This window comes from Choloepus didactylus, chromosome 14, assembly GCF_015220235.1.
Source record: "Choloepus didactylus isolate mChoDid1 chromosome 14, mChoDid1.pri, whole genome shotgun sequence".
NCBI lineage: Eukaryota > Metazoa > Chordata > Mammalia > Pilosa > Megalonychidae > Choloepus > Choloepus didactylus.
The window spans coordinates 23252832-23272740 of record NC_051320.1 but is presented as its reverse complement, the minus strand read 5'-3'; the positions used below and the strand labels follow the sequence as shown (position 1 = coordinate 23272740).

Genomic DNA, 19909 nt, shown 5'->3' with positions numbered 1-19909 from the left:
TTTTTGTTGAGTGTAACCCTTTTGTTCTTAAAAATAACAATATAATTTCCATTTCACCCTATAAGGCAGACCATTCCCAAATTGTTTACAGTGACTATCTTTGGTACTGGTGGGAAGGACAGGAACAGACAATAAATACAGAGCCTTTTTCATGTTTTAATTGCTATAATAAGCTCGTATTCTTTTTGAAATCAGGAAAAAAAAATGTCTAAAAATAAATGAAAGCTCAACAAAAATACAGAACCTATGTGAAGAAAGTATTTAGAAAAGAAATTTCTTTAATCCTTTGTTTAACTTAAGTTTGTGTGCCCTAAACTAGAAATGTATATTTTAACTCTATATTTAGATATACATAATTTTAACATATGTGCTTTTCTCTAGAATTTCTAGACGAAAAAGAAATTAAACAAACGGAAAGACAATTTCTAATGAACTGGAAAGCATCCAAAGATGCCAAGAAAAGCAAGAAGAAAAAAAGCATGAAAAATGAAGATGCAAGCAACTCATATATAAGTAAGCACATGGTCACTCATTAATTGGTAACTTCTAGCAAAGGGAAGGGAATATTCTACTCAACCAAAAAATGTCAAGAAATAAAGGTTTTTCTGTTTTTTTTTTTTTAACTTATTTACACAACTGTACATGTAGATATATATAATTCCTAAATACAGAAAAATTTACCTATAATGTTTATCCACGAAAATGGTAATCACTGTCCACAAAAGTCTTATTTCCTTAACATTGGGTATGGCTATGTCAGCCAAGTGTTTTAAACCTAAAGCCATGAGGGTGGGAAGAAAATGTGAAGTCTCATAGCTGGCAAATGTGCATGATATTAGTTATGTTAATTGTGAAGCTTAAGTCACATGTATATAGTTTTTAGCAATGTAGGAAAATCACATTTTTCAACAGTATATGCAATTAAAATGTACCACAACCACATCCAAGTATTTCGTGGCCCCTCCTCCTTCTTATGCACACACCTCAACACCAGAATATTTTAATTAAGCCTAATGTTGTGTCACAAAGGACACACCATCCTCCCTTGCCTAACAAATGCAACTAAATTTAGCTAAGTGCAATATGTAATAATTATCTTTATCATATTGGGAAACATCCAAGTAATTATTTCATAGATTCTGTAGTTCACAACATTGGAATGAGCCCTTTCTCCCCTTCCATGATAGTGTGAATGCTGAATCCTCTTCCCCGCAGGCTAACAACGGCAGGGGATAGGGAGATGGCAACGGGGTTAGGTCAGGGCAAGAGGGAGAGGGAAACCAGAACAGTGTGGTGAGGTTTTATGCATGGACAGCACCCTCCAGGAGCTCTGCCACTTGGGAAGAGGAAGTGGAGGTTAGCAGGAACCAAGGTAGAAAGTTCTGACAGAAGTCAGATGATTTTGCCATATCACATCCATTAAACATGAACTGTGGAAAATCACTTAGTAGACTAGGACTTTCTTAGCTGACAGGCTACCCATAAGTGATACTGCATTGGTAATGTGAATTTCTCCAGATCTGAAACTTGTAAAATAGACAGGAGGTGTTTCCAGGGCAGAACCAGACCCGGAAAAAAGGAGTCCAGTATTTTTCAATATTATACCCAAAATGCCAAATCACCTTATTAATTTTGAAGTACTCATAGATTTCAACTCCAACCCTCACCTGAGAATTGGGTCTATTCTAAAAGTAATATAGCTTCCTTCATTTCAGATTTCAAAAATTCTTCCTAAATCAGGGACAATTCAATTAATTTGTTTTTTTAAACTTCTCATGAAGTTCAACAAAATAATAATTATAACTTGTGCCTTACAATTTACAATTTTTTTAAGTACGGTCATTTAATTTTCTTAAAATTCTATTAGTCTCTTTATAATCTGGTTTGACTCCATACTAATTAACACAAATACTCTTTAAAGCCATCTACAATACCATTGTACAGATGCATCATTTCACACCTTATTGTAGCTGCTATTAGGATAACCATTGATAATGTAAAATGGAAAGCACTTGGGTCTAATCTAGGAAGCAAAGGGGAGAGGGCCAGGGAGAAAGGAGAGCTGACATTTACTGTGCTGTATATTCCATTTATTTACACTCATTATTGCATTGATTCCTAACAACCTACGGGATAGATGATGAGTATATCCATTTTCCAGTTGAGAAAGCTGAGTTTTAGGAAGATGAAGTAAACGTTTCTGAGGTGACAAAGCTAGTAGAGGGCACAGTCATTAATCAAAGTTATCCAACTTCATGAAATAGCTCTGCCTTCTAGTCACTGCCCCAGCACTGCCTGGCTGAACTGTCCTGGAAAACAAGGACAGTAATGGCTGCTCTACTTAGAAATTTACTTCAGTTTGGTGGGAATTAGGAAAATCTGCAGATGCATAAAAATGTGATATGTAAATAATTTTTTTTTTTGAATAAAAAGGACCTGGGGGAAAAAAGGGATAACATATCATGAAGAACTTTGAAATTTTAAAGGAGCATTCAAATGTAAAAGGTTATATGATTTACTACAAAGCAAGATGAATGACTCTAAATTCAGTTAAATGAGAATGAAATTTAAATTGAAGGTTGACCAGCTGCAGTAGAAAATTTTCTGAGCTTTTCTCAGGAGTACTTATTCTCCAGTGGGCAGCTGTGAGCACCACCCACCCACCACCCACACCCCCACCCCCTACCCCACCTACATGTCTGCCATCTCCATCCAAACAAAATGTGCAGATCTGAGTCTCTCACACTTAAAACCAGCGACATCCTTGGACACACACATGTAATACTCCACCCTCAAGTGTGTGGCCAATAACATATTGTACGGTCTTTACCGCAAAAGCTCTTTTATTACAGCTTTAAGAGAAAATGAAAGCTTGAATTAAAATCTAAAACATATATGGTCTATTTTTAAACTCTACACTAAACCTTTCAGGTCTTTGGAAGGGCAAAACGTGCCTTTTAAAGGCACCTCAGTGCAACAAATACATTGTAACTGACCAGGAATTCTCAGGAAGAAAATAATTTTTGCACTTCCTAACCTTTTACTTATTTTGATAGCCTTGTAAATTTGGAGCTTTATATTGGGGATTATGGTAAAATTATGGAGATTACGACCTCCATCTTCAAGGGTCTTACAATAAAAAGTGTTGTCCTAAATATAACAATATATTTATATGACTAGAAATTAGAAATAGAACCAAGCACTTTAATAAATCCAAAATATATGCATATCTTTTGGCATTTACTTCTGTGGAGCTTTTGTGGAAACATTCATTTAATAAACACCAAACACCTTGGGCGTGCCAGGTCTCTGCTGGCCACTGGGATGAGAGGCAGATAAGGTAGTCCCCACTCGAAAGGAAATCACTGCTGGAAAGGGAAGATCTGTAAACAGGTGATGATGTGGAATGTAGATAAACTATAGATAAAATATAGACTAATCTATTCCCCCAATGTTAAACATTTTGAAACTAAATTGACTCAGAACAGCAAAACACCAGGGCAATTGTCAATTATATCCATGTTAGCGTGTCCATTTTGTCTGAGAGTTGACCATAAAATTTTCTGTATGGGTTTTTATGTATGAAAGTCTATGATATTTTACCTTGGATATTAATTTTATTATTGGTTTCACTGAGGACCTATTTAGCTTTATTTAATTCCATTTCATAAAATATAATTTTAGATATTCTAATGCTGTGATATGCCGTTTTTACAATTTAGTTATTTGTTTCAAAGAGGAATGCTTTTAATTCTTTGTGTGCTACAGGTAACTTTGAAACAATGCATCACATAGTTCCCGTTTATTACCCACAGGTGGGTAAGCCAAAATTAATCTTTTTCTCTGAAATACAAAGATCCTTTCCAAATGGAAATACACCTCTAGAAAGATCCCAAGAAGACACAAAGACCAAAATTACCAAAGAGATGGGGTAGGTTCCTTCAAATATTTGTGGGCTTTGTCTTTTTTTTGGGGGGTAGGGGGTAGGGGACAGCCTCACTGTCAACAACAGTTAAAGAGAGGCTCCCCATCTGTCTCCCAGTCCTGGGTTCTAAAAGGGCAAAGTTGCATTGTTGACCTGCTGGAGCAGTCAGTCGTAAGTTGCAGTGGGTAGGGTTGGTCCAAGATGAGTTGGGAATCCCAGACTAGATACACCCACTGAGGTAGGGATGGTGAATCAAGGAGGTCCCAGAAGCAGCAGATAAAGATGACTGGATGATCAGGGATCAATTATGGCAGAAGAGCCTGGCAGCAAACAACAAAGAAATGTTCTGAAAGTCAGGGGGCATTTGCCTCAGGGACCCAACTGATGCCCCAGCCGTGAGTGGACCCTTGCCCTGGACTGTGAGTGGGAGACAGGAGGAGGAGCCTGGGGGAGTTCAGAGGTGGGCCACTTTGACTCTCCAAACCAAGGGTTCTTAATCTGGTGTCCCTGAAGGAGATCCCTTGTTGCATAAGGTTCTCAAAGGTTAGGGAGCTATATGCTGGAGTACTCTATTTGGAATTTATATTATTTTTGTAACTGTCCGGTAAGTTTGAACATATTTCAAAATAAAAAGTTAAAAAAGAAAAAAGAATCACTACTCTAGACACTGAGCATATAAATAATTTAGCTCCACATGAATCAGCTCTAAATCATCTGATGTGAAGGAAACTGCTTTTTGGTTTTGAAAGGATGATACTGCTCAAGATTTAAAGATAAACCACACCAGAAAATAACTTTCCCTATTCATTCATAAAATATTAGGCACCTGCTATATGCCAGGCAACACTGAAAATATGAAGCCAAATGAAACAGTCCTGATCTCAAGGAGCTTGCAACAAACTAGTTGGGGAAACACATGCAATAAGAGTACTGTATAGTGTGATAAATGCTATGGGCATTATAAACCAGATCCTAATACATCCTGGAAATTTTCTATTCAACTTAATTTCTCATTTATAATCAATACACTGATTGCTCTACTGATCTTTTCAATCCTAACCACACTAATCACTACAATATGATGAGGGGCAATAGACTATTTCATCGAGAAAGTAATCAGAGCCAGTAGTTTCCTTCTCCCAGAACTGCCTGCTGAAATCAGGTGGGTTTGTCATGAGACCCTCCTTACATCATTCAATCAAGGGATGCTGATTGAGCATTCCCTAATGGAGCCGTCCCGAAGAAGCCCCATAAACAACCCTACTACACTGTCCTACCCCATTTCCTACAGTGGCTCAGGTTGGCTGGGATGGAGGCTTAGTGAAGAGAGAGTCCCTTGAGTCTGAAAAACGCTTCATTTCGACAGTTTGAAAGGACATGTAAGGAGGCCTAGTTTGGGCCGTGCCTCCTCTCCAGAACAATAAAATGGAAGCTGCCGTGAGAGTCTGTCCATTGTCATTAACATCAGAGCCACAGTCAGCTCATTCACAGCCACCCCCCACCCCCACCCAGAGCTTCTTAAAGATTAACACAACGTGTGTCAATTCCACAGCTGGTGTTCCTGAGTTTTGTTTCTTTGCTAAGCATTTTGGAAGGCGGCATCATTAAGACGGAAAAGAAAACAATAAAAATGTGCACAGCCCCAGAAAACAATGCTGGTGATTTCCACACATTGCCACACCACTGATTTGCATCAGTTGTAAGCCGGAGCTACAGTTCTATAGTCCCTAGCGAAGGTCTAATCACTAGGGCTGCCCCACTGAAACAGCAAATCACTACCTTCATCTTGCTAAACGGGACACTAAATTCAGAGCTAAATGCATTTTTAAAAAGTGTAAAATACTAGGTACTGCAAAGACAGGCTACTCTAAACGAAGCCAGCACCATGGAAGAGTTCACGTGAGAACATAGAGAATGTGCTGCTCCTGCCATCACCAGTGAAATCCATCATGTTAAATCCTGAGTTTTCAGTTTTATCCCCTGAAATAATGTTACATGAATAGTTTCTTTCAAATGTTTTTATTTCCTCAGGAAACATTTTTGCTACAGACATGTCAAAATACTGTTTTGACGTCTCAAGAGTTAAGTCTTACTAGATGGGAATGGCAGTGTTACCTCTCTTTAACAAAAGGTGACCAAATACATTATGGAATTTTTTCAAAGTTTTAATACAGATATTTAGGGTGTGCTTATTGCTAATATTTTACTAATTTAACATAAAGCTAAGAGATAATGAGAATAAAGTTGGGTCGGTAAAGCATTCAGAACAAAATACCCAGTGCAAACATGAAGAATAGACTTTTATAGTTTCCAGAAGGTGGATTAGAGTAAACTCATCCTTTAATTACTTTATGGGGGAAGGATGCTCTGGTACCACCATATGTTTCCCCTAAGACATATCCCCTAGGAGGAGCCTGCTCAGAAGTGGAAAGGAGCTTAGAGTGTATCTTCCCAAATGCCCAAAGCATGTGCCCCTAATTCCTCCAGGGCTCCAAGCGTGGGGCCCTGTGCCTGTATCCTAATAGTGGAACACAGTGAAGCAACATTTGTCCAAAGACGGGGGAATGTTTTCCACCACCTCTACAAATGTGTGCAGTCTGTGCTCATGTATATTTACACAAGCCTGCTTTCCCTACAGGGAGGAAAAAGTCAGACTCATTGACGTTGCTTTTGACCCTCAAACTGAACTTGAGACTATCAATGTACACTTTAATTAAAGATTAGGTCAAAACTATTTTTTCTTTAAAGGCTGGTTCTGAATAAATGCCTTCACTGTTCAATTACAAATAATGTATATATTAAACAAACAAAAAAAAGGTACACATTAGTGTTTCTTGCTCTGTCACAGTAAATACTTCTGACAGATGTTTCCTCTTTTTCAAGCATGCTAGGAGGTGCCTGAGCCTTAGTAATTTAAAAACAGACATGAAATGCATTTATATTTTGCATATAAGATCCACTGAGAATACTGTTTAGCACCACACAATGGAAAAAGGAAATTATTATTTGATTATTTAACTTTCAGGCCCAAGCAATGTTAATACAGCCAATCCATCTCTTTTGTTAATGTAAAAATAATAACTTTCTAGCTGGGTTAGAATGCCCTTAGTTTCAGATTCTCTTAAGGAATGTGATTCTCTGGAACCTATAATCCATAGTTCACTGTATGTTATTTAACTATTTTTTTTTTTTTTTGGTAAGAATATGGAAGTGTGAGGTTTCTTTGAATTAAAAAGTGAACTTTAATAACAGTAAAAATAACTTGCCTTCAGGGCTATTAAGGTTATGTTTGAACAGTTGTTACAACAAATTCCTATGTGCTTCAAGAAGAATTTGAAAAACTCAGATAATATTTTCAGTCACACAACTCCAGGATGATCTTATATAAACTCACTTGCAAATCCCGAAATGCCTTTAATTTTGTTTGGTCAAACCTAACCTCAATACATTTAATTTTATATGCAAAATAAACGTGTATATATCAGTAATGTAGGTATAATGTTAACATTTTTTATTTGAGGTTCTCAGAACCCTTTTGAAATTAGAACCAAAACGGGGGGGGGGGGGGTAGGGAGGCAACAGTGGTCAGTAACATAAAGCTTTTTAGTTAGAACAGACTAAGCTAGTGTCTGTGACTTCTAGTCTCAATTGTCAATGGCTCACTCTGAATAAGAGTTAGAGTTCAAAAGAACTATGTTAGTTATTTTCCATTTTAAAATGGCCATATTTTGGAAACTAAATTGTGATTACCCAAACAAATTTTTAAAAACAGCCAAGGGAAAAGGGGGAGGGGGAGCCCCAGAAGAGCCGCCACCAGGACCGCTGCCTGTGAAGCCACACTGATTCCACCACCCTTGCCATAAATTTTGAGCTGTATTTGGAAAAATACTGGCTAGAAGGAAAAAACGGTAAATTTTTTCCTCAAGGTGAATAAGCATGGACAGACCCAACTTTCAAACTACTATGAACACATGGAGATTAATAAGCAGACACTTCTGGAAATAGAAGTCATAAAGGGCTGTCTCTCTGGATCCAATGAACAATGCTTTTTCACTGAATGTAAGGATTTTAAGCTGACACATTGTCAGCATGCAGTGCTCTTCATTGTAGTTGGAGTTAATGACTCTGAGAACGGTACGGCTATTTATGAATTCATCCATAATTTTGTGGAAGTTTTTGATGAGTGCTTCATCTGAGTGAATGAATTTAGATATAGTGTTTTATTTGGATAAAGTACACATCGTTTAGGATGAGATGGTGCTAAATGGCTGCACTGTGGAAACTAATGGGGCAAAAATTCTTGCCCCTCTGCTAATTTTTTATAAGATGTCAGAAAGCTGAATAATGAAAGGCCCAGTCAGACAACACTAATTTATAGGAAATGCAAATGACATGAACTAATTCTCAACAGCTGTAGCCCAAAAGAATCTAGAAAACCACACATTGCAAAATGGGGTATCCTTCTAAAGCCATTATAAATGGACACTTTCCACCTTTCCTTAACAGAAAACCAAAAATGTATTTTAAAATGTGATGATGTACAAGGAAAATTCTTCTCTAAACTGAGTTATGTAAGTTTTATTTTCTAACTGTAGACATTTTTTTTCCAACTTTAAATTTTGGGAAGAAAGGGTCTGTGCTTTCCTTAAACTATAAAAAAGTTGTTGTGGTGGTGGTAATATGTATATAACATGAAATTTGCCATTTTGGTCATTTTTAGGTGTATCGGTGGCATTGCTTTTGCAAAGTGTTCTGCTGCCATCACCACCTTCCATTTGCTAGAACTTTTTCAGCACTCCAAACAGAAAACTTTTTACCATACAGAACAATAATTCCCCATTCCCCTTACCTCCAACCCCTGGTAACCTCTAGTATACTTTTTGCTTTATGAAGTTGCTTGTTCTGGATATTTCATGTAAGTAGAATCATAAAGTGTTTGTCCTTTTGTGTCTGGCTTATTTCACTCAGCATAGTGTTTCCAGGGTTCTTCCTCCCAATTATGGTATGTTAAGGAACTTCTTCCTTTTTTATGTCTGTTGGATATGCCACATCTTGTTGGTATCCATTCAACTATCAACAGACAGTTGTGTTGTTTCCATCTTTTGGCTATTGTCAACGGTGCTGTGAACACTGGTGTACCAGTGAAAAAACAAAACAGCTCCCTTTGAGATAAGGATATTATCAATCCCATTTTGTGGATGAGGAAATGAGGCTTGGAGAGGGACAGTCAGAGAGCCCCTCTCCAAGCCTCATTTTCCCATCTATAAAAGGTCTCACACTTGCCATGAGGCAGAGGTGGGATTTTAACCCAAGACATTGACTCCTAAAGCTCTAGGCTCAACTACTCTGCCATGGGCTCTCAGATTCAAATTCATCAGGGACAGGAAGATAAAGTAAGTGAGAGAAGCAGGCCAGGTGGGAACTGAGGTGCATTAGGGAGTACATGCCCACCTAAAGAGAACTGCAGCCGCTAGGCTCCAGACCAGTGTGGCCAGGCAGATGTGCTGGACTTGACAAATCAGAGTAGCTGGAAAGCCAGATATCTAAATTTTATGTTAAATCATCCGATTTTTAAATATTGTCCAGTTTTTAAATACACACAAACACACACCTAGTAGAATGGATAAAAAAATAATGTCGGCAAGAACATGGAGGCACTGGAACACTCTTTCACTGCAGGTGGGAATGCAAAAAGAGTACAGCCACTTTTGAAAATAGTTTGGCAATTTCTCAAGGTCAAACATAACTTGCCAAGTCCAGCAATCCCATTGCTTGGTATTTTCCCAAGTAACATGAAAATCTATGTTCACACAAAAACCTGTGCCCAAATATTAATAGTGGCGTTTTTGTGATTACCAAAATTGAAAACCCAAATATCTCTCAACTGGAGAATGGATAAAGTGTGGTACGTCCATATAAAATACTACTCAGCAATACAAAGGAATGAACTAGCGATTCACACAATAACATGGATAGATCTCAAAAACATTTTGCTAAATGAAAGAAGCCAGACTCAAAAGGCTATTTACTATATGATTCTATTTATACGGCATTCTGGCAAAGGTAAAACATAAAGACAGAAAACAGGTCAGGAGTTGCCAGGGTCTGAGGGTAGGGGAAAGACTGACTACAAAGGGTCAGCACAACAGGGTTTTTGACAGTGATGGAAATGTTCTGTATCTTTATTGTGATGGTGATTATATGACTATGTTTTCAAAACTTGCAGAACTAGACTCTTTAAAAGAGTGAATTTAACTGAATGTAAGTTATACCTTAAAAATATAAGGAAAACAGTTGAAAGGGGAAAACAAGCATCAACTTATTGTTTGATACATATATATATATATATATATATATATATATATCACAAAGCAATATATTTCCTTCACTGATGTGTGAATGTGTGATTATCTTGCATTATAAGGACAGTAAGTTAAGAACACAATCTATTTGACATAGGAAAAAGACAAGTATCATTTTAAGACCTAAGCCACTCTGGGAAATAAAATCTACAGCACTCTAAAGCCATGTACCTTCTGGAAGACTAGACAATTAAGAACTCCAAACAATGATATATTACAAAAATAGCATTTGGATTATTATTAATTCTTGATTGCAATAATTGTTGAGTTATTTAAAGTATGTTCCTTATTGAGGTAACACATACAAAAATGTTTTGTAAATTGTAAACTACTTCATAAATACTAAATAGAATAGCAAATACAGAGCACAAGCTTTAGGGTCAATCTGCCTGGCTCGAATCCTGTTTTTCCCACCTACCAACTGTGTGACCATGGACAAGTTACTTAATCCCTCTGAGCTTTCTCAGCTGGAAAATGTAAAGCCCTCATAGTGTTTTTGTAAGGATTTAATGAGAAAATACTTGTAAAGCACTTAGCACATATCAAATGCATTAATTAATAAATTATTAGAGTTATTAATAATCTAGTGTTGGAAATTTGGGGAAGATTTTCGTATTTTGAATTTAACTGCAAGTTAACAGTTTCTTTCAGGAATTAGGACTATTCCCAAATGATCCTCATCAGAGGCTTCAGAGAGGCCGCTTGGGGCTGCCTGGCAGTGGTCCGTCTTGTTAAATCAATCCTTTCCTTCCTGACTGGTGGGCTGGCCTGCCGCTCTTAGCATTAGAGAGCCTCCCCTCAGCCCACCCGTCACTGGGGCAGGGACCTCTAGCAGGCTGGGTTAGGGAGAGTGAGGCAAAGTGAGGTGCCAAAGGCACAAAGTTTAAGGAGCCTTTGGTGCCTCCCTTGCTTCAGCCTAGTCCCAGCCCACCTTCCCTCCAATATTCTTATTTCCATACCTCTCCAGCTCATAGACCCCACCACATATCTTCCCAATCCCGAGGGAAAAAATCTTAAGATTCTGCTTCTCTCAAAGCCTGAGAAGATTCTCCCAGTTTGGTGACTAATCCTTTGCCTTTACTAATTGTTACTGTGTCCTGGAGTGTATATGTTAACCACCTTTTGGGGAGGGCAGAACTATCATTTTTTAAATAATTTAATGCTTTTTTCCTTTCTATTTATACAGAAATCTCTCTTTGAAGGAGTCTTGAAGCTTGCTGACAAAAAGTTATATACATGAACCTCACTTTCTCCATAACCCCAAAGAAAAAGAAAATTTATTTGTGGAAAATCAGTAAATTCTAAAGTTATCTGAAAAGTTTGATTTTTTAAAATTTATAGTTAAACTTTATAATACTAGACAAAAATTCCTTTGTAGGTTTGTATTTTCCTGGTGTCATCATATAAGAAAAGCTTTACCTTCTTGTTTGATTTTGCTTCTTGATAGAATCTGAAACATTGCTTTCCACGTGTGAATTCAAGGATCTAGTTGCTTTATTCCTCCTTACATGCAATTTACTGGGAAAATAAAGATGTGCTTTCTCATTCATCAAAAGAACCAATGTAATTTTGGTGTGCTTCTTTCTTAAATGTAAATCATTCTAATTACCGTTATTGGGTGGGAATTGAGACGAAAGCCTGGGGACCATTCTGATTCACTAATAAATCTGATCTGCGGAGCTGTATATCTAAAGATAACAAGTGCCACGATTATTCTCTACTGCTCGGAAGTTCAATATAAAAACCGATTGCAAAGTAGGAGACTCTGTCGCATACGCAAAAGCAGTTTCATTAATGACACTTTAAATGTGGATTCCGTTTTGACCCCAAAGAAGACAAGAAAATGTGCTGTTCTTCGTGATGTCGCCATTGTTCCAAGTATGCAGTAATTACGTTGCTAGAAAGTAGCGGGCGTCCACTCAGGCTTCAATTAAGACGACGACGGGTCCAGGACCCGCGGGTCCGGAGTCCGGAACCGGCCTCGGGGCGCTGCGCCCTTTCCAAAGGAGCCTCGGGTCGGCTCCTCCCGCCCAGCCGCGCGCCGCTCTCCCCACCCGGCCACAAGTGCCGGAAAACTCACACGCGCTTCCCGCAGGGAGACCGAGCCCGGAAAGTTTCACAAATCATGATACCAAGGAGCGGTGACCACGCGAGGCCACCGGAGGAGCGACAGCGACCGCCAGGCCGTTTGCTCTCGCTCTGCGAACTTCCTCAAGTATCACAGACAGTGGGAGATTAAAAGGCCTTCAGGCAAGGGCATTTCATCTCTGCACAGCTTAATAACGCGGCCACGGAGCACTGAGGTACAGGGGCTAAGGCTTTAATTAATTAGGACAATAGAAAAACAATTGCCCCGTGGTGGAATCAAAGATTAGCACCTCGATGTGATACAACGACACATCCTCACAGAAAATCAAAAGTTAGGCTCCACAAAACCGCAGCTTTCCCGCCTGGGCCCAGCCTCAGCGCTGGGAAGGCTGAGGACTCGGACTGGGCACGGGACGGGTCCCGAGGAGGATGGTGACGAGACGAGGTGACTCGCAAAGGACGCGCCGCGGGCCTTGAGCCCAGACCCCGGCCCGGGCGCCATTCTGGCATAACCGCCGCCGCCAACTCCGTGGGCGCGGGACACACCGCGGTTGTGTACAACCTAGGGGAGGACAAGGGGCGGAGCGGGCCGGGGGCCGGCCCTGCGGGTGCCCCGCCCCGCGCTGCGGTTTGACTAATGTCTGTCCCATGGAGGGGGCGGTTCCGCGCGACGCAGCTCCCCGCGTGGCCCCTCATGTGGGCACGGACCTCCATAGACTTGCCATAGCCGCCAGATGCGAATCCCGGCCCGCCGGCCCTCCCGGCTGCGAGGCGCGCCCACATAAAAGGTGCGGATAGCAGGGGCCAGGAACGACCGCCGACTTCGGCGCGACGAGGATGGAGTGACCGGCGCGGCCGTGGCCACGCAGACCCTGCTCGACGCCCGTCGCCCGCTAGCACAGCGGAGCCGAGGCCCGCACGGCCGCTCCGGAAAAGGTGAGCGTCCCACAGAGTAGCCGCACACGCCCCGGCCGGACCCACGCCGCGCGGTTCTCCGCCTTGAGGGGTGGTGGGTGCTTTAGTCCGAGGTTAGGCAAAGGCCCCCCCACTCCTTCGGCACAGAAGCTCCCGACTCCGGCCGCCGCCACCCGGGGTCTGAACCTGGAGAGCGAAGGGCGCGAGGGCGAGGGCAGGGCTTCCCGTGGCGCGCTCCGCGAGAACCGACCCGAACACCTTCTCTGCGGGGTCGGCCCGATAAATATTCCTGAAGCGCCAGCAAGTTTGACTTGTAACTGTACTTCCGAGATCTCTTTCTGCGATAGCATAGCCCTTTACCTTAATTTGTCCGTGGGAATAGAAAACCCGCACCTCGCGCCTCTCGAGCCTTCTAAGGAGCCCAGGAGCGCTCGGCCTCTTAACTCTTCCCCAGACGCTGAGATGCAGAAGGCACCCACACAAAGGAGGTCGTCCCTGAAAACGCCCCTGAGCCGCGTCGGGCGGCCGGGTCGCACCTCCCGGCGTGGGCGAGGCCGCCTCGCGGCGTCCTGGTCTCACCGCGCCTTCTGTCCTTTGCAGCGCGCGCGACGCGGGAAGCCGCCATGGACCGCGACGGCCCCGCGAACAATCCTTTGAGCGCCGAGCCCGCGCCCGCCCCTGCCGCCCGCGACTCGAGTCCCGGCCGGGCTGGACTGGGGCAAGCGGGCCCGGGCGGCGGCTCACGTTCCGGGGGCGGGCGACCGGCGGCAGCCAACGCGGCGCGGGAGCGCAGCCGCGTGCAGACCCTACGGCACGCTTTCCTGGAGCTGCAGCGCACGCTGCCGTCGGTGCCGCCCGACACCAAACTCTCCAAGCTGGACGTGCTGCTGCTGGCCACCACCTACATCGCGCACCTCACCCGCAGCCTGCAGGACGACGCCGAGGCGCCCAAGGAGCCCGGGCTGGGTGCCCTGCGCGGCGACGGCTACCTGCACCCGGTCAAGGTAGGCGGGCAGGGAGGTCCCGCTGTGGGAGGCTACTCCTTCGCCTTCGCGGTTCGCAAGTAGTGGGTGAGGAGTTGACACACGGGTGGTTTGGGCAGAGGTGTCTGCGCCCTTACTCTGCAGCCTACAGGATGTGCCTTCCAAAGTGAGAAATTTCTCAGGGATAGCTTGCTGGAGTGTTTGGTTGGACGTCCTGATAATTTTTAATATCAGTTACGTTTATGACCCTTTGAGAATTTCAGTGTATTTCATTTAAATAATTAGATAATTAAAAAGTGCTCCTGGGAAACGACTATTTTTGATTAAAGCTGTTATGAACAAAATGAGACCATTCTGCATTCTTATGGAGTAAATTTTCAGTCTGTTTAAGAAAAGGTTAAATATCATGCACTAGACAGCTACCAAGAACATTAGAAAATCTATAAGGTATTTGCTTATATAGTTTCCATAATAGGTTGGAATGTATATTGGCTGAATTGAGCAACTATTAGATTCAAATTATGTAATGTGCAAAATTAGCTGAGTCCCTTTTGTATAATGTTTTTAAATTACATTTAGGTAGAATGGTCACACTTCGTTTCATGTGGTGTATGTGATTGCAGTTTATCATCTGTGTTGCCGTATTTAGACTCGGCATTGTCCTTTTCTGTTTTGAAAACCTTTGGTCTAGCTTTCTGTTCAATATGCTTAATCTCTATATTTTCTGAACCTAAATCTTCAGATTTTTGGCTCTACATTCTGAAGCATTTTGCCACACACATACACAATACAAAATTAGGATTTAGACTTAAGTATAATATCAGTGTTCAATAAATTATGAAATAATCATTATTGAAATATATTAAAGCACACCATCTAATCTTAACTGAACTCAGTTCTGCGGTGAGGTTCACCAAGGTGATGATAGATTCGAACCATTTCAAATATTTAAATATAAAAATGTGTAATATCATTTATTTACAATTATGATAGACCCTGTCTTATTCACAAACTCAATAACATAATTTCAGCTGAAATTATTAAGTGGTTTTATGTTACAGTGTGCATCAGATTGCTATTCAAATACACCATTAATGTTACACTTCTTTTGACTTGACATTTGCCATATAGTCTAAGAAAGGTGGTTTATTTTAACATTAAGTAGATTTTAATACAAAAGGCATCTGTTAAATGCCTCTTTGTGGGAGATAGAATTAAAAATGAGAAATCAAGGTTTTAATTCATCTTGGTTTCTTGCAGTGCTTTTTGAATGAATATTAGAGTCATTATTTTCATTTAAAACAAAGCTTAACAGGACTTTTTTTGTTCTTGATTCATGTACTGTTTTTGTTGTCTTATAATTATTTTAAGGGAAATCTCATTTGTCCTCTGAATCAATTCTTTTGGGATACAAGGAATATCCTAGGAATAAGGATACAAGGCCAAAAATTACCTCTTAAAACTGAAATTGATGATAATTGGTCAAGTGACTAATCTGTTTTAAAAATCAAACTTTCAACTAAGTGCCTATTATGTGCAAAGCACTGTTAGGAGAGCAAATGCAATTATGAGTAAGACTCAGCCCATACCCTATATGAACATATATTAGAGACTTAGACAAAAATACAAGTAGTAATACTTTAAGACATAATGTTGTATATACTATAAAAGAGCTATAACCACATTTTGTGGAGGTTCAGAGGAAAGAAATTTCATATACACAATTGAAACAACTTGTAGCACATTATTTTATAGCCAGTCCCAAAATGTTTAAACATAAAGTCCATTTTTATTAATCTAGTGCAAAAGAAATAAAAACATTGTGATTATTTGAACTTTTTTATTAATTGAAGGTTCATTATGAACTATGGTAACCCTTACTAAAAAGTGTTCTAAAATGACTTTACTTTTCTGCCTTACAGCATAGTGTTATTTAGTCTTACTTTGAATAGAGATCTTTTAACAAATATTTCAAGACCATCATTTTGAACCATGAGTTCTCAACAGTATTGTTAGCATGTTAGCACTGTGAGGGAATTTACTTTTCAGAATATCTGAGTATTTCATCTGAAACTGGAAGGTTTAAAAGACTAGAATCCTGGGGCATAGCCTAAGACAGAGGTTTGTATCACTTTGGGATGCAACTCACTCCAATCAGGTCCAGTGGCCAAAGGACAGTGATTTTCCAAGAGAACAGGAGTGCATTTCAGATTCTTATGTAGGGGAAAAGCACAGATTATTTTATTAACTGCCTCACCCCTTAAGAATCATTGTTGGTTATAAACATAAACAATACTTTAAAAATAAATAAAATGATCTAATTAATATCACTGAATAATATACTTGAAAGTTGTTAAAACAGGAAATTTTGAATACTATATATATATTTGTCACTGCAATTAAAAATTTTTAAAAAATAAATATAGGTTTTATTGTTTGGGGACCATTTAACACCTAAAACCAAGAGTGCATTTTTAAGGTCTTCATTTCTGGGTTCAGTTCTGGTTAATTGTGTGAATTCCCTACTTTTTTTTTTTGTTAAGCTTAATGAAGCACCATGGCTTTAAATATGCCTTAATAGGGAAAGTATAGTTCAAGATTGTATTAATCTACACAATGCTGAAATAAATCATCCAAAAGTGAGGTGTAAATCAGCCAACTGGCTTTTTTGGCAACATGCTGACATGCAAAGATTAACCAATATTTGATTTATGTCTCAATACTGTTAAGAGAGACATTAAATTCACTTGACTAAGATCATCACAAGCCTTTTGGAAAATCCAAGTTCTGAGAAAGGACAGTTTTATTATTTGATTAGATCTATGAAAATTGAGGCAAAAATCCATGTAAACATTTTTAGATTTGCTCCATTAACTACTTGTGTTCTAGCAAGGACTTAAGGAACAGGCGCCCTCATTTTAATCCATGCTTGGTTGCACGGTTTAGAGGGAGTCTCAACATAGTGGGACTAGGGACAGAATTGCCAGGGGGGATTCAGTAGGGTTTTAATTGTATTTGGTTTTAGATTTATTTAATTCACTTTGAGCTTATGAAAATGGGGCAGGGATTTAAAAGGTTGAGAATCACTGATTTGTAATATGCTAAAAATTCTGCACTTGAAATGGAGGATTTCTGCCGCACGCTATTCATCATAGCACTGGGTTCTTCAGGATAATGCAGGACCTAAACTGTCTAACAATGCCAGGTCCTGAGATATCAAGCCAACCTTGGGCCAGTTTCTAAAACACCTCAGGACACCAGAATGTATAACAATGCGTATGTGTGTTTTAAAAAATAATAACCCAAAATGGATTTGCAAAAATAAGCAGCACAGTGTCAGTCTTGGTACTGTGTCAAATGTGTCATACAGGTTATTTATTAGTTATTGTACGTAGGAAGGTTATATAGGAGTCGGCCATTTAAAATCCCACGTAAGATAGATTTCATATTTTAACTGTGTTTAAAGTGTGGATTCCCAGCCAGAAAAATCTGAATTTAGAACTCTTAAATGATCTGAATGACATGGGAGCAAATTCACTTACCACATCTGGCGACACAGAACAGAAACTTTCCGGATAATATCCCATGCTTATTTACTATTCCTTATGGCTACATTTTACATCTGGAATCCCAATTTAGGTGATGATAACCGTACTCAGAAGTGTAGTGAAGCTTTGTATTACCTCAGCTAAGCTCTGACTCTGCCTTACACTCTACTTCTGCAGAAGAGGTCCACTCTCCTGGTTAATATGCAACTTTGGTTGAGAACTCAGAGCTCTTACGTTCTTTGGTTCTTAATAACTGTGCCTCTATTTGAACACCAGGAATTTAAGAACATTTCGTGGTGCCATGTACCCAGTAGCTTGCCTGTGAATGTTCACTGATAAAGATAGATAGCCTGCTGCTCACTGTGGCATTTACTCCTTAGACAGTACATTTTGGGAGAGTAGTGTGCTTTTAGTGTAAAGACATCTTTGTATTAAAAAAAAACTGTAGCATCTCTGTGAGTACTCCAAATACCTTAGAACTAAATTGATTATATGATGACCACCCTCCCAAAAAAGAGGTTCATTCTGAAGGTACTACTTATATAATACATCTTTTCATCATTGTACCTGTCTGGCAATCAATTATATTCTTTCAGAGGTATATCATAAAAGTGAATTTAGAAAAGCCATGTCAGTAATACAAATGTGATGTTTATGAAAAGGTTAGAGCTGCCTGCTGCCCATGTACCCAGACATTCAGTCTGGATGTTCTTGCTGTACTACACCAGCATTCTAATATGACAGCTACCTGGATATGTGCTCTTAGCTGGATAAAACCTCAAGATGATTTAGTTATTCACTTTTCATTGTGGCTCTTTGATAAACGTAGATACATACTACTATCCAGGTATAAGTTTTAAAAATTTCATTAAAGCCTCAGGTCTAGTTTTATTCTTAATTTTGTTTTAGGGTTAGTTTGAAATTAAAACATTGTGGGTGGATACATTTTTTTACACTATAGAAACTATATTCATTGTCCATGATTTCTTACACTTCTTATCTGATATGCACACGTTATTTTATACACTTATAAATGAACTTTGGGTACATTTTTACTTTTATTAGCATTAATAAACATTTTTCATGTTGTCCCTTAGACTTCATAATTATGATTATTACTAGCTACATAATATTGCATATTGCATTTAATTGGGGTATTTGGAATTTTTAGGCTTGCAGATTATGTTATATAATGTCATGGATACTAACTCTGGGATTCTTGTTTAAATTTTCTTTTTCAGAAATGGCCCATGCGATCAAGATTATACATTGGTGCTACAGGTCAGTTTCTGAAGCATTCTGTCTCTGGTGAAAAAGCAAATCACGGCAATGCTTCAGCAGACTCACAGCCTTAGGCTTTCCCCTGGCGAGGGCTGGCAAAGTCATAGTTATTGTTTTTAAATAGTACGAAGTGAGTCTATATTTATTATATCAGACATAACAGACATCATTTCTGAGAGTTATATATGAATGCATAGTTGGATAGTCACATTTATCCATCCAATCTAAATATATATGGGATGAAATAAGCAGTCTTGTATAAAACATATAGCTTATCTTGTCAGTGTGAGAAATAGTGCTATATAGTGCAAGAGAAACTATTGAAAAAAAGAAAAAAGATAAGCAAAAGTAAACTGGAAGGAGGAGCTAAGATAGTGGCATAGAGAGGAGTGGAAGACTGTTAGTCCCCCCCAGAACAATTCATAAATGACCAAAAAACTAGTGAATAACCTGGAATAACTGTGGGAAGACAAACGTGACTGTCCACTCATCATCCACCAACCTGATTTGGGAGGAATGCCCAAGATCGCAGCATAAAATCTGTAAGTAAAACTGCAGACCCACACTGAGAGCCAAGAGCCCCTCCCTCACGGAAGCCTCACGGTGCTAGAGAACAGCACTCTCTCAGCCCAGCTCCAACTGGGGTTTTAATGTTAACTGCTCAATACAGACAGCGAATCCTCAACAAGCAGACAGAGGCTTTTGGTGACAGCTGACCTTGGGAGAGTCGGGGGACATACCTGTCTCTGGACGGGGAGCCCAGAGGATCGGGTGCTATCTCTGGCCGACTGGTGAACCTGGGAGCTT

General features: G+C 39.9%; 2 protein-coding genes and 1 pseudogene across 6 annotated transcripts in view; all 3 read left to right on the top strand.

Annotated features, from left to right (window-relative positions):
• Positions 1–11819, top strand: part of PPP1R42 (protein phosphatase 1 regulatory subunit 42) — a 68074-nt gene extending 56255 nt beyond the window's left edge. For 3 of the 5 annotated variants that reach the window (XM_037802960.1, XM_037802961.1, XM_037802962.1), the window contains exons 7-9: positions 382–513; positions 3769–3931; positions 11474–11819. In XM_037802960.1, coding sequence (XP_037658888.1) covers positions 382–513; positions 3769–3931; positions 11474–11498 — 320 coding nt within the window. In that variant the 3' untranslated portion in view covers positions 11499–11819. Of the gene's footprint in view, positions 1–381; positions 514–3768; positions 3932–11473 lie in introns of those variants that run through there. The other 2 variants (XM_037802963.1, XM_037802964.1) reach the window with 2 other exon arrangements.
• Positions 4233–8453, top strand: LOC119509501 (annotated as a pseudogene).
• Positions 11820–13124: 1305 nt separating the features above from the next.
• TCF24 (transcription factor 24) lies at positions 13125–19570 on the top strand. The gene is made up of 3 exons (XM_037802330.1): positions 13125–13311; positions 13891–14294; positions 19063–19570. The coding sequence occupies exons 2-3, from the start codon at positions 13914–13916 to the stop codon at positions 19174–19176; spliced, it is 495 nt and encodes a 164-aa protein (XP_037658258.1). The 5' UTR covers positions 13125–13311; positions 13891–13913; the 3' UTR covers positions 19177–19570.
• Positions 19571–19909: the final 339 nt, after the last annotated feature.

Excerpts from the sequence above, each read along its gene's own strand:
- TCF24 (XM_037802330.1), top strand. The coding sequence starts at position 13,914 with ATGGACCGCGACGGCCCCGCGAACAATCCTTTGAGCGCCGAGCCCGCG. Across the intron at positions 14,295-19,062 it reads GCTACCTGCACCCGGTCAAG|AAATGGCCCATGCGATCAAG; the intron begins GTAGGCGGGCAG and ends TTTCTTTTTCAG.